A 13,913-nucleotide genomic window follows, 5' to 3' on the forward strand; every position below is an offset into this window, starting at 1 on the left:
AACGAGTCTTCTAAGTCACCATCTTATCCAGAAGACATCCTCTGTGCCTTTTAAAAAATTAAATACATGGTTTTATATAGTACAGTCTAAACTTGATATATAGCCAAGGATGACCTTAAACTTCTGATCTTTGGGATTATAAGCATACATTACACCTGTTTTGTGTAGTGCTGGTGATAGAACCCAGAGCTTTGTGTGTGTGCTAGGCAAGCATTCTACAAACCTAGCTACATCCCCTGTCCCTAATTTCACTCTAAAGTATTTACTGAGAATGCCTTTTTGTCTATCCCATACCCTCAATCTTCTTGCAAATGTTCCATGTGCACTTCAGCTGGTTTTGAGTGAAGTGTTGTATAGGTGTCTGTTAGATCTAGAAGGCTATAGTTTTGGCTAGTGTTATGGTATCATTTACAACCTCTATTTCCTTGTTGAGCTTCATAGTTGGTTGATCATTATTGATGGTAGGATATTTAAGTCTCCAATAATAACTGTGAATTCTTATTAAGTGAAAGTATTACTTCTGTAATACTTTATTTTTCTTTCAAGTTTCTGGCCTGAAACTTTAGACCAGGCTGGCCTCGAACTCTAGAGATCTACCTACCTCTGCCTCCTGAGTGCTGGCATTAAAGGTATGCACCACCATTTCCTGGCTAGGTGAATATATCTTTATAATTACAATATGTTAGATTGTCCTTCTTGTCATATAAACATGTCTTTGTCTCTAGAATTTTATTAAAGTCTATTTTTTCTTTATATCAGCATAACCATATTTACTGCTCTTATTTACATGACCTACTTACTGTTTTTCACGCTTTCCCCTTTTTTCTTTTTGTACCTTTAAACCAATTAGTATTTTTGGAAGGTCATGTATCATTTTTATGATCATATCTACTAATAAATCTCTCTTTTTCTGTGTGTGTGTGTGTGTGTGTGTGTGTGTGTGTGTGAGTGTGCGCGCGCGCGCGCACGCAGAGGCCAAAGACTGACCTCAGGTATCTTCTTTTATTGCTCTCTACCTGTTTGTTTTTGTTTTGAGACAGAGTCTTACTATGTAGCCCTGGCTGGCCTGGAACTCTCTATGTGGACAAGACTGGCCTCAAACTCACAGAGATGCAACTACCTCTGCCTCCCATGTGCTGGGATTAAAGACATGTATCATCATGCCTAGCTTATTTTTCTATTTCAATTATTTATTCACATTATACTAAATATTTCAATACTTAAAATTTCAATTAACTATGTCTGTGTACCACATGCATGCCTGGTGTCTTTAGAGGAGTGGTTCTCAACCTTCCTAATGCTGTGGCCCTTTAATACAGTTCCTCATGGTGTGGTGTGTTGCTGGAGGGCTTCTCTCCAGGTTCCGCACACCTGTAGTCCCAGCTACTTGGGAGGCTGAGACAGGAGGATCGCTTGAGTCCAGGAGTTCTGGGCTGTAGTGTGCTATGCCAATCAGGTGTCCGCACTAAGTTCGGCATCACTGGTGACCCCCAGCCATAAAATTATTTTTGTTGCCATTTCATAACTATAACTTTGCTACTGTTATGAATCATAATGGAAATATCTGCTATGCAGGCTATCTGATATGGGACCTTTGGACCCCTGAAAGGGCTGCAACACACAGGTTGAGAACCTCTGCTCTAGAGGCTAGAAGAGGGCATTGGATCTCTTGGGACTGGAGTTACAGATAGTTGTGAGCTGCCATGTGGGTGGGTGCTGGGAATCAAACCCCAGTCACCTGGAAAAGCAGAAAGTGCTCTTACCTGTATAACCATCTCTCTAGTCCCTTCAATAACTTTTGAACCAATATGAAGACTCCACATTGGCATCAAGGCATGTATCACCTGCCTTCCTTGGTACTTAGCAGAAACTGTATAGAACATTATTTTATAGGCAAGAGGTCCTTTTTGAGAGAGACTTAGATCTTTGGCTTAACCAGCAAACAGTAGTGGATAGAAAGATATGTAAATTCACACTACAAATCAAGGCATGTTTGAGAGTGCTAAGGAAAGGGAGTGATGATTTCAACTGGGAGCATGAGGCTGAGATCTTACATACTAGTCACAATGCTTTTTTTTTGGTATGTTCACATGCATATGTAGGTGAAAGTACACGTTTGTACAAGCATGTCAGAGGTGATGCCAGGTGTCTTTCCCAAGTGCTCTCCAGTTTATTTACTGAGGGAGTCTCTTGGTAAACCTGGGTCTCACTGATTCAGGTGGTATAGCTAGCCAGCCTGCCCTGAGAATCCATTGTCTCTATCTCCTGAGCACTGGAATTACAGGTGGGGCCCTCACACCTTCTTGGCTTTTATGTAAGTACTGGGGATTTGAACTCTGGTCCTCAAGCATGGGAGGGCTTTATACACTGAGCCATCTCTTTAGTCCCTTGATTTGCTTTTCCTTCTTTCTTCAATTTACTCTAAAACTAGTGCAGATTATGAAAGAACTAAAATTTACAGAATCTATTCTACACTCTGTATAAATACTCACCAATTCTATTTCTCTCTCTTGGAAAGAGTATGCTTCATTTTACCTTTATGTGGGTAATAGCTCTTCCCTTGAGGCACCGTGACCATGGTTTGTTCTGTGCCTCTGCTTTCTTAGACTGAGCTCTATGAAGACAGAGACACTCCAACATATCCTGCTATGACTAGGCCAGGTCAGTTTACTAGGTATACACCATGCTCTTTCCAAGCTTTGTGCATGTGTTTACATCTTGACAACAAAAACTTACCTGGTAGGGCTCCGTTTGTCTTCCTCAGAAATCAAAAACCAAACAAAATCTGCATAACTCATTCTTCCCTCTTTCTGTACTGTTTTCCCTCTGAAGAAAACACATGGTTATCAAATTTCCTGAGCAATTAAGAAATAAAGTAACATCACTCTTTAGAAATTTACTAAATAAAGAAGAAAATGATGGATTCCTCATCAAGCTGGATAGTTCAGAAAATGTAACCCCTTTGAGGCCTGTCTTATTTTCTAAGGCTTACAAGGTGAAACTAGAAGACATTTGCCTAAATGAAAAAAAAAATCAATTGTGCTGCTTTTGTAGTACTAGAGTTTGAACTTAAAGCCTAATACAGGGCAAGCAAGTACTCTACCACTGAGTTACATCCTTACTTGTCTTTACTTTATATTTATTATTTAGTTAACTAACTAATTTGTGTGAGACAGGGTCTCAGTATGTAGCCTTTAGGGGCTGGAACTCAGTATGTAGACCAGGCTGGTCTTGAACTTACAGAGATCCACCTGCTTATATGTCTCCAAAGTGTTGGGATTAAAGGCATGTGCCACCATGTCCAGCTTACTTTTAATTTTTTGAAACAAGGTCTTATTAAATTGCCTAGGCAGACTTTGAACTGACTATATGGCCCAAGAAAGCTTCAGTTTGTGAACATCCTGCCTTAGCCTACTATCTGAAGATTACAGGCTCATGCCACTAGGTCTGGCCCTGGTTTCTAACCTGATAATCAATGGGATTAGATATTGTTACTTATATTTAGGCATTGTACTAATATTAAGGAATTACTGTCTTTTATTAAGCCATGATTGTATGTTTTAGATATAATTTGACTTAGTAGCTCTGCTAAATTATACAAAAAGCTTTGCAAAAATGAGATTGCAGCAATAGTATAATTCATTTTGAAACTCAAATTGTTTTATTTCATTTTTCTATTACTTATTGCTAGCTCACTAAATAAAATTCAAAATTTAAACTTTTCATACCTTGTTACTGCTCCCGAAAATATTCTTTCAATAATTCTACTTGATGAAGCTAAATGTAAATAAGAATTAGTTAGAAAAATTCCTGACAAATTTGTTTTCATTTGCTAAAGTTAAAGCTAAACCATAAACATCTTCCACAGTGAGAATATCAACCATTTAAATTTTCCTTTTGTGAGACAGGTTTTTTTTTTTTTTAATATATCCCAGGGTGAACTCTATTTGCTATATAACTGAGGATGACCTTGAACTTCTGATCTTCCTGCTCTACCACCAAGAGCTGGGGTTATAGATATGCACCATTGCACACAGTTTATGTGGTGCTGGAAATCAAACACAGCCTGTATATGCTAGTCAAACACTCTATCAACTCAGTCACATCCCCAACCCCTCAATTCTTTTAAAAAATAAAGTTTATTCATTGAAAAATTCATATATTCATATAATGTATTTTGAGCCTATCCATCCACTGTTACCTCTCTATGCCAACTTTCTCTTAGTCTTTCTCTCTCCCTATTCCATGGCCTCTGTTTTTGGTTATTAAACCCATGAGTCCATGTGCTTCCCATATGCACATGTGTGTGGGGCTTCCATGGGGGGGCATGGGCAAGATACCCAAGAGAGTGAATCTTCCTCCCTCACTAATGATCAACCACCAAAATCTCCTCTGTGAAGGGTGGGACCTTGGGCCCCCCACCCCTATTTGTGCAGGAATTTTGTCTGCCTAGATCCTACATTCTTATTTAGGCATAATTTATACTTTTTAGAAGAATGAGGTAGGTTTAAAGTATCAATCACTAGTTTAAAAAAAGAACAGGCAAATGAATGTATCTTACATCTGTTTAGTTATTTATATGGTTGAGTTCTAAGTTAATTCAGAACATCCTGACAACTAAGACAAAAATACACAGAATTTGTATTGATTTTGTTATTCAATAAAACAAAACCAATTTTCTAAAACAAGACAAATTTTATCCTAGCATTAAATTAAAGGGAAACTGATTGTACAGCTTCTGAAATAGTGTAAAATGAAACAAAGTAAAATGATGGAGAATGCTTCAAAGCAGCTTTTAAAAACATACCAAGACATACCATAAACATACTTTTCTTATATTCTCATTCTGTAAGAGTCTCAGATATAACATTTTAAAGAAATTCCATCAGTAAGTTTTATTTACAGACACATAATGGCTTGTTGTTGTTGTTGTTGTTGGTTCTACTGGGGGATTGAACCCAGGGCTTTGCACATGCTAGGCAAGCAACCTAGCACTGAGCTACATCCTCAGTAACAATTATATCTTCAGATAATGTGTTTGTTTTTGATGACATACCCTAGAAAATGTATAGCAGTATACCTTTATAGATTCAAAATAGCCAGAAGGGGGGGGGGGCGAGAGAATGAACGAGAAAGAGAAAAAGAGGGAGAGAGGGAGAGAGGGAGAGAGGGAGAGAGGGAGAGAGGAGAGAGAGAGAGAGAGAGAGAGAGAGAGAGAGAGAGAGAGAGAGAGAGGAAGAGGAAGAGGAGGAGGAGGAGGAGGAAGGAAGAAAGAAGGGAGGGGAAGGGAGAGAGGAGAGGCAAGGCAAGGCCCAGGGATCTCTAGATCTGTTCTTTTAACAAGTACCCCAGGCAATGGAATGCATACTAACATTTTAGGACTACCAAGGAATTCAACAGAGGGTTAGCAGCACCCATCATCTATTCTTCTTAGAGTTAGGTATAGTCAACATGTAAGTCAATTTGGCTAGGAAAATTAGAAATACATGTGTCAAGATAAGCCATGCCTGGCATATACAAAAGTCTCTACAGTCTCTGTACTTTGCTGAACTTTGAGTTAATGAATAAATATTTTATACTAGAGAGAAATAAGAAGGGTATAAAGAAACAGCAAAAATATTAAATTCTAATGCTAACATCTTTAAGCCAGTTTATTTATTTTTACTTTCTATGTATGAGTGTTTGGCCTGCATGTATGTATATGCATCAATGAGTGCCTGGTGCCTGTGGAGGCCAAAAGAGGGTATCAAATCCCCTGGCACTGGAGTTACAGACATTTGTGAGCTGCTATGTAGGTGGTGGGAATGGAGCCCAGGTCCTCTGCAAGAGCAGTTAAGTGTTCTTAACTGCTGGGCCAGCACTCCTGCTCCCTACCATCTTTTAAAAAAGGTTGTTTTAACTTTGGAAGGTTTATTATCCAAACACTAAAGACTGGTCTAAAGCAGAATTTGGTGAATGGACAAAAATGCCAAGTTTGCCGGGCGGTGTTGGCACACGCCTTTAATCCCAGCACTCGGGAGGCAGAGTCAGGTGGATCTCTGTGAGTTTCAGATCTTAAAAAAAAAAAAAAAAGGCAGAGTTTAATGTTCCCTTCACCACACCATTAACATCAATTCAACTGGTACATATAGTATCTGGAAATAATGGCAGTAAGACCAGGAGAGGGGGCTTTAGAGTCCATGGGTTGTGTAAGATCTCTGGATTAACAGGAAGGTGTATAGCTACGGCTGACCTGAGACCCTTATGAATATATTAATTTTTGTTAATCCAATGACAGATTGACTACTTGAAGGAGGAAGGCAAAACACTAACATGTTTATCAAATAAGTACATTTGAGGATTTGCCCATGATTCCTGCTTGGCACCCAAGAATTTGAGAGAGAACTCTGCTGGTTTCTCCACCCTCCCTGCTCAGATAGGGTCTATGTTTCCCAGGCTGGCTTCCAAATACTATGCTACAGAAAACCTCCTGCTTCAGCTTCTTCAGTATCTGAGACTATAAGCCTGGGCCACTGTGCTTAGCTCAAAAACCAAGTCAAACCAAACCAATCCTGTTTCTTAAATGTGCAAAGCTCTATGAAACTTGATTACCAGACAAAACAAGCTTATAGGGTGGAGACACAGCTTGATAGAGTATTTGCCAAGCATATCTGATGTCCCAGGTTTAATCTCCAGCATTGTAAAAATCAGTCACTGTAAAAATCAGTCACTCATGAAGTGGGGCTTGTCACACACATCCCATTAGAGATATACCAAATGATAAACAAAATTTAGCTCACTAAAGATTTCTTCTATGCTATCTCTAAAAGGACAAAAGTATGATTTAAAAATTGCTGGGAAGATATTTAAAGACAGAATAAAGATGCTCTTATGAGAGAAGAATGAATCAATATATCTTGGCACTTAGTTAAGAATATAACATATCCGGGGCCAACAAGATGGCTGAGTGTATAAAGGCACTTAGTGACCTGAGTTTGATCCCTGGAGCCCACATGGTGGTAGGAGAGAACCAACTCTCTTAAGTTGTTCTCGGACTTCCACATGAGTGCTGTAGCATGAGTATACCTGCGTGTGTGTGTGTGTGTGTGTGTGTGTGTGTGTGTGTGTGCGCGCGCACACACACTCACATGATTGAAATTTTCAAAAAAGGAAAGAATTACAAATTAGTTGGTACTAAGTTCCAACTGTATAAAAAGGAAAATAAAACCTAAGCCTAAAAACGTGATATGTAAACTTTCTTTTTTAGCAGAAGAAAACAGTGAAATTCATCTGTAGACAAAATACCTTTCTGGAGTTAAAATTAAAAAGTAAGCTTTAAAAAAAGGTTTATTTTAAGTCTCTGGGTCTGTCTGTGTGTGGGTACAAGCATGTGAGTGCACGTGCCCTCAGAGACTCGAGAGGTCATGAGAACCTCAGGAACCTGAGAGAGAGGAGGTTATGAGCTGCACGATGTGGGTGCTGGGAACCAAACTCAGATACTCTGTAAGAGTAGCAAGTGCTCTTAACCACTGAGCCATGTCTCTAGCCATCCCCATGAAAAGTAAATTTTTATGAGTCCTTGAAAATGAAATCTGTGGCAGGCCAGCTTGATTTTCATAGTGAGTTCCAGACCAGCCAAGGGAACATAGTGAGACCCATAGAAAAGGGGGGAAAAAAGGAAAAAAGAAATTTCATTTGTAGCTTTACTAGAAATATTATTAAGCGAGGAGGTTTTAAAACAGATTTGCATGTGTATTTGATCATCTTAATGATACATATTACTGCAAAGACCTCCTACTTTTAAAACTGTGGTTACTTACTCACCTCCAAACTTCTTCTTTGGCCTCTTAAAAGTTTAAGCAATTACCTTTGGCTAGGCATGGTGGTACACACCTTTAACCCCAGCACCAGAGGGGCACAGGTAGGTAGCTCTCTATGAGTTCAAGGCCAGCCTGGCCTACAGTGAACAAATGAACACATTTATCTTTGTTCATTCTCATTTAAAAATTATTGGCCGTATAAAGAGACTTACTAATAGAATTTAAGAAAGGAAACTTCTTATAATGAGGGGAGATAATTTATACAACTTTAAAAAAAGGTTTAGTTTTAGCATCTATAGAATCACTCACCCTGGTCATTGTATCGAGATAGATCATCCTGGCTGATGTACAGGTCATGATCACCATCTAGTTCCCAGAATTTACAATAAATGACATAGAAGTGTTCATAAGAGAAGTAATCTGTGATTTGGTTTATATCTTCCTCTTCCTCCAAGAGGGCCAGAGTCTGAAATGGTATGAATAAAACAATTAAATTTTAAACGATGCATAATTAGCCGTGGCTATTATAGTGTCTAGAAAATACCTGTTCATTGATTAAAATTTTACTTTTGGTACCAAACCAGGAACTTATATATGTTTTCTATTTTTTTTGAGACAGGGTTTTTCTGTGTAGCCCTGGATGTCCTGGAACTCACTGTGTAGACCAAGCTGGTCTCAAAAAAAAAAAAAAAAAAAAATCAAACTCACAAAAATGCACTTTCTTCTGACTCCTGAGTGTTGGGACTAAAGGCATGCACCACCACTACTTGGCTGTTTTTTGTCAGAAATAAATACAAATGGGCTAAATTTCCTTATTAAAATATTTTTGATCAAATATAAAAACCCCCCTCAAAACCAATAAATATGTATATTGCCCATAAGAGATAGGTCTAATGGGCTGGTGAGATGGCTCGGCAGGTAGGGGTGCTTGCTGCTAAGCCTGATAAGTCTGAGTCCAGGGCCCACACTGCAAGGAGAGAACAGATTCCTGACTTCTGACTTCTCCCTGCTCACACATACCACACAGAAATGTAATAAAAAATTTAAAAAAGTATGTCCAAAATAAAAGAGGCTTCTAAAAGACAAACAAACACACTAGCCAAGTGTTAATAAAAAGAAAAAATGGCTAACAATACTAATTGGAAATAAAGTGGAATTCAAGGCAGAAAACATAAAGGACAAAGAGGACTATTTTGTAATATAAATATATTACTCTGATAAAATTTTTTTAATGTATATAATAGGAAATGATTTTATTTTATTAATTTTATTTTATTTTTATTTTGTTTTTTGTTTTTTCGAGACAGGGTTTCTCTGTGTAGCCTTGGAGCCTGTCCTAGATCTCACTTTGTAGACCAGGCTGGCCTCGAACTCACAAAGATTCACCTGGCTCTGCCTCCTGAGTGTTGGGATTAAAGGTGTGCGCCACCCCCGCCCGGCTTTTTTTTAATTTTTTTAAAAAGAATTATTTCTTCTGCCTGCATGGATGCAGGCCAGAAGAGGGAACCAGATCTCATTGTAGATGGTTGTGAGCCACCATGTGGTTGCTGGGAATTGAACTCAGGATCTCTGGAAGAGCAGCCAGTGCTCTCAACCTCTGAGCCATCTCTCCAGCCCCCAGGAAATGCTTTTATAAATTGAAAAAAAAAATCATTGAGTTATATAAATCTTTTTAATGGAAGATTCTGAAGTAAGCAGAAATGAAATTATAGTCTTCATAAACACAAAAGAAAATCACGCTGTACTGTAAGTGTAAACTGACTCCTGTTGTTGGCTGCCATCCTGCCCTGCTTGGGTCCCTAACAAGGGAGGGAAGAAAGGGCCAAGGGACAGAAGGCACACTGACAGTGGAGCTGGGATCAGGTGGGGCTCTCTGGCATTATCCTGGAACTTCACAGGTTCAGTAGGGCAGCACAGGGAGGTGGTTGGGGCTTAGCTAGTCTCAGCAGGAGGTCTCTGTAGGTGAGCAGTATCAGGCTGTAAACACACAGGAGGAGGAAGCCACAGTTGCTGGTCTTTGCACACACTGATTAATCATCCATAAACACACATACTTGGCCTCAAGAAAAGCTTTGGTATTTCTCTTGAGCCTAGCTCACATGGTTCAAAACTTTGCCCATTTCCCATGGGCTAACTAGTCTTGGAGTCCTCCACAAGCTGTCATGTCAAAATACACACCCACTCAGGACTTGACTCACTCAGGTCTTCCTCTGCTCCCTAGTTAGTGAACATGTAATGAAAACATGAATAGGATTTTTAAGGGTTAATAGGCTGTATCAGAGTACCATTTGATCTAGGAATTTTTCCTTTAGTAGTCTAGAGAAATTCTTATTCATATATACAGTACAAGGATGTTCACTACATCATTCTAATAAGAGAAAACATAAAAATGCCCTAAGTCTCAATAGAGGAATATATAATTAATTACAGCATAGCCAGGCAATCAATCATGCAGTATAGATGGCTAGAAATGGAAGGAATCCCAAGCTATTTTTAAGTGAAAAGAAAACCCAACCAATTTAATCCCAGCACTTGGGAGACAGAGGTAGGCGGATCTCTATGAGTTCGAGGCCAACCTGGGCTACAGAATGAGTTCCAGGACAGCCAGGACTGTTTTACAGAGAAACCCTGTCTCAGAAACAAACAAACAAACAAACAAAACAAAAGAAAACCCAACCAAATTTATAGAGTAGTAAGTATCCTCCCCTCATACTTCAAAAAAGAACTTGTAGGGCCAGTGGGATGGTTTAGAGGGTAAAAGAACCTGTTGCCAAGTATGATGACCTGAATTTGATCCCTGAACCACATGGTGGGAGGAGAGAATCAATTCTGGCAAGCTGTCCTTCTGACAATAACAACTTGTATGCTACCCCACCCCAATAAATAATTTAATTAATTAATTAAAACATCTCTCTCTAGGAGTCTCACAAAACTAATTATATACTATATATATATATAAAATAAGACCAAAGGGGCTGGAAACATGTCCCAGTGGTTAAGTGCACTGGCTGCTCTTCCGGAGGACCTGGGCTCAATTCCCAGTACCCACATAGTAGCTCACAATCCTCTATAATTCCAGTCCTAGGGTACCTGACACCCTCTTCTGGCTTCTGAGAGCACCAAGCACACATGTGGTGCATATACATACATTTAGACAAAACACTTATACACATAAAAACATAAATGAATAAAATTTAAAATAAGAATACAGATGTATGAGTTCTCTCTATGAGGAGTGCATGAAATGTTGGGTTAAGAGATAAACTGATTTTTGCTTAATTTTTTACTCTTAAGTATATTCATAAAACTAGACTATTTTGAGCATTTATTAATGGACTCAGAGGAAGACTAAGGAGATGGGTAAGGAAATAAAGGAAGAGGGGAAAATAAGTCACTGTATAGAAAGAGAACATGTGAATTCTACTCTTAGTTTTGCAACCTACTAACTGTGTGCTTCTATGGAAGTTACTCAACTATACTTGTCTCAAATTATATAATTACAAAAGAATTTATTACAATAATAAAAATTTAGGGGCTGCAGTGATGGCTCAGGGGTCAAGAGTACTTGGTGCTCTTATAGAGAGGATCGGGGTTCAGTTCTCAGTACCCATGTGGTGGCTCACAATGAGTTCCATGGGGTCCAACACCCTCTTCTGACCTCCTTGGGAACAGTCATGCATGTAGTACATATCCATTCATGCATTAAAAATGTGAGAATTTGCTGGGCAGTGGTGGCCTTTAATCTGGCACTTGGGAGGCAGAGGCAGGTGGATCTCTGAGTTTGAGGCCAGCCTGCTGTACAGAGCGAGCTCCAGAACAGCAACTGCTACATAGGGAAACCATGTCTTGAAAAACCAAAGAGGGATGGGCTTGAGAAATGGCTCAGTGGTTAAGAGCATTAGCTGTTCTTCCAGAGAACCCAGGTTCAATTCCCAGCACCCACATGGCTGTTCACAACTGTCTGTAACTCCAGTTCCAGGGGCCCCAGCATCCTTACACAGACATACATGCAGGCAAAACACCAACGCCCATAAAAAAAATAACAACAAAAACAAACAGAAAAAAAAAAAAAACAAAGCGGGGTGGTGGTGGTGGTAAGATGTGAAACATTATCATAACTTTTTTTTTTTGGTTTTTGAGACAGGGTTTCTCTGTGTAGCTTTGGAGCCTGTCCTGGATCTCACTTGGTAGCCCAGGCTGGCCTCAAACTCACAGAGATCCGCCTGGCTCTTCCTCCCAGGTGCTGGGATTAAAGGCGTGTACCACCACCACCTGTTTAACTTTTGCATCATTAAGGAAATTTCTGCCTTCTTAACCCATTTCATAATACCTACTAAGAGCCCAGGCAGGTACCAGATGTTCAGTAAGTATCAACAATGATTGTGATGCTGACTGTTCACTTTAGAACAGTGGTTCTCATGCTGCAACCCTTTTATATGGTTCTTTATGTTGTAGCGACTCCCAACCATAAAATTGTTTTTGTTGCTACTTCATAACTATAATTTTGCTATTGTTAGAATCATAATCTAAATATCTGATATGCAACTCTCATGAAAGGGTTGTCCAACTTTTAAGGGGGTCTCGATTCTGAGGTTGAGAATTGCTGTTTTAGAATAACAAATTATTATTTGTCTATCCATTATGGTTTGCTAATTTGCTAGGTCTCCAATACCTTGTCTGTCTCATATGAAGATGAAGATAGGAAAAACATAGAGTAATAAGTAATAAAGGTACTGTTTAAAAAAAACATAAAGTAATAAGTAATAAAGTAATAAGGTACTGTTATCAGTATAAGCTTCATTTAGTGTGAACCATTTAAAAAAATACACACACACACACACACACACACACACACACACTTCCAAGTGTGTGAACCATTCCATTTTCTTTACATTTATAGAAGCTTAAACAATTGGGTATCAAGGAATCTTGAGGAATCTCAGTGAAAGATTCCCACTAGTGGTCAATCATTTTGTTGTTGTTGTTGTTGTTTGATAAAATAACTGAATAAGATTTATTATTTCCAGCACCAGCAAGGTAGAGTCATTACTGAAGGAATCAAGTCCATATACTTTCATTTCTTTGGTAAGCCACTGGTTGGAAGATCTTGAACACAAGGACACTTGCTGTCTCTGGCTTTGGCTTGTGCTGCTGCTGTTTACTGGAAACCCCTTTCTATTGCTGTTTTATCTTGGTAAACTCCTGATATTCTCCAAGATAAGGATCACATGCTGATCCTTCCGAGGCTTCCTCTGCACCTTCTATGCATATCTATCAATTCAGGTGAGAATGTGCCTTTCTGTTTTTGTTTCACACAGCATGCTTGCAGGCAGAAATCCCATCTTATTCTAGCTTCTTTAACAGCCCCTTCCACTACATGGGCAACTGATAAGTGCTTACAGCCTGGAAACAGTGATAGTGTTGTATAATAGAGTAAGAAAAAATATTTAAGTAAAGTAAAATTATTAAGTTGGTATGTATCTTTATATAAGAGGCATACTTGCAAAAAGTTGCTTTTCCTTATCTCCGTTGAAGTAATTTTTCCACTCCAAGATCTGTTGACCGTGTAGAATATCCTCTGAACAACCTAGTTCCAAAAGGAAAACAAAAACAATTAAAACAGTTCAGATCTCTATTTCCATATGTTCAGTTGGAACCTCCAGTTTGCCCCTGCATGATCTGGAAAGCTCCATTCCTGTCTCTCTCCAAACCCCACCCTCTCAGAGAATCTCCAACAAAGAAAAGGTACCAAAAAGCCCAGTTCCGCATTCTGATGCAGCACAAGCCCTGCCTACGCATTCCAGCTTTTGACCATACTTGGGCACAAACCCAGCTTGTGCAGACATGTCATCACCCCTCTCCTACAGGCTATATAATCTCCCTGCTTTAGTTCATGTGGTTTCTCTAGCCTGGATCTCTGGGACTGGAGAACCCACCCAGGTATTGCTTTGCTCAAATAAACCTGTTGTTATACTTTTTCAATTCAGCTTGATCTGGCTTACTACATTGGTGAAGAAATCCATTATTGGGGTACAGAAAACCTATTTAACCTCGACCTCAATTGTTCAAAAATTAAATAAATGGATAGATAATGCATATGCATAATATATAATA

The 13,913-nt window shown here is 39.0% G+C and overlaps 1 protein-coding gene across 2 annotated transcripts in view; it reads right to left on the bottom strand.

Annotated features, from left to right (window-relative positions):
* The window catches only part of Ppp2r3a (protein phosphatase 2 regulatory subunit B''alpha), a 155,016-nt gene that overhangs the window by 29,893 nt on the left and 111,210 nt on the right, over window positions 1–13,913 (bottom strand). For both annotated transcript variants that reach the window (XM_076576919.1, XM_006975129.4), the window contains 4 exons: window positions 13,300–13,386; window positions 8,109–8,265; window positions 3,729–3,777; window positions 2,737–2,826 (listed from right to left, as the gene is read on the bottom strand). In XM_076576919.1, the coding sequence (XP_076433034.1) occupies window positions 2,737–2,826; window positions 3,729–3,777; window positions 8,109–8,265; window positions 13,300–13,386 (383 nt within the window). The remainder of the gene's footprint in view (window positions 1–2,736; window positions 2,827–3,728; window positions 3,778–8,108; window positions 8,266–13,299; window positions 13,387–13,913) is intronic.

This window comes from Peromyscus maniculatus, chromosome 7 (genome assembly GCF_049852395.1).
Source record: "Peromyscus maniculatus bairdii isolate BWxNUB_F1_BW_parent chromosome 7, HU_Pman_BW_mat_3.1, whole genome shotgun sequence".
Classification (NCBI taxonomy): Eukaryota; Metazoa; Chordata; class Mammalia; order Rodentia; family Cricetidae; genus Peromyscus; species Peromyscus maniculatus.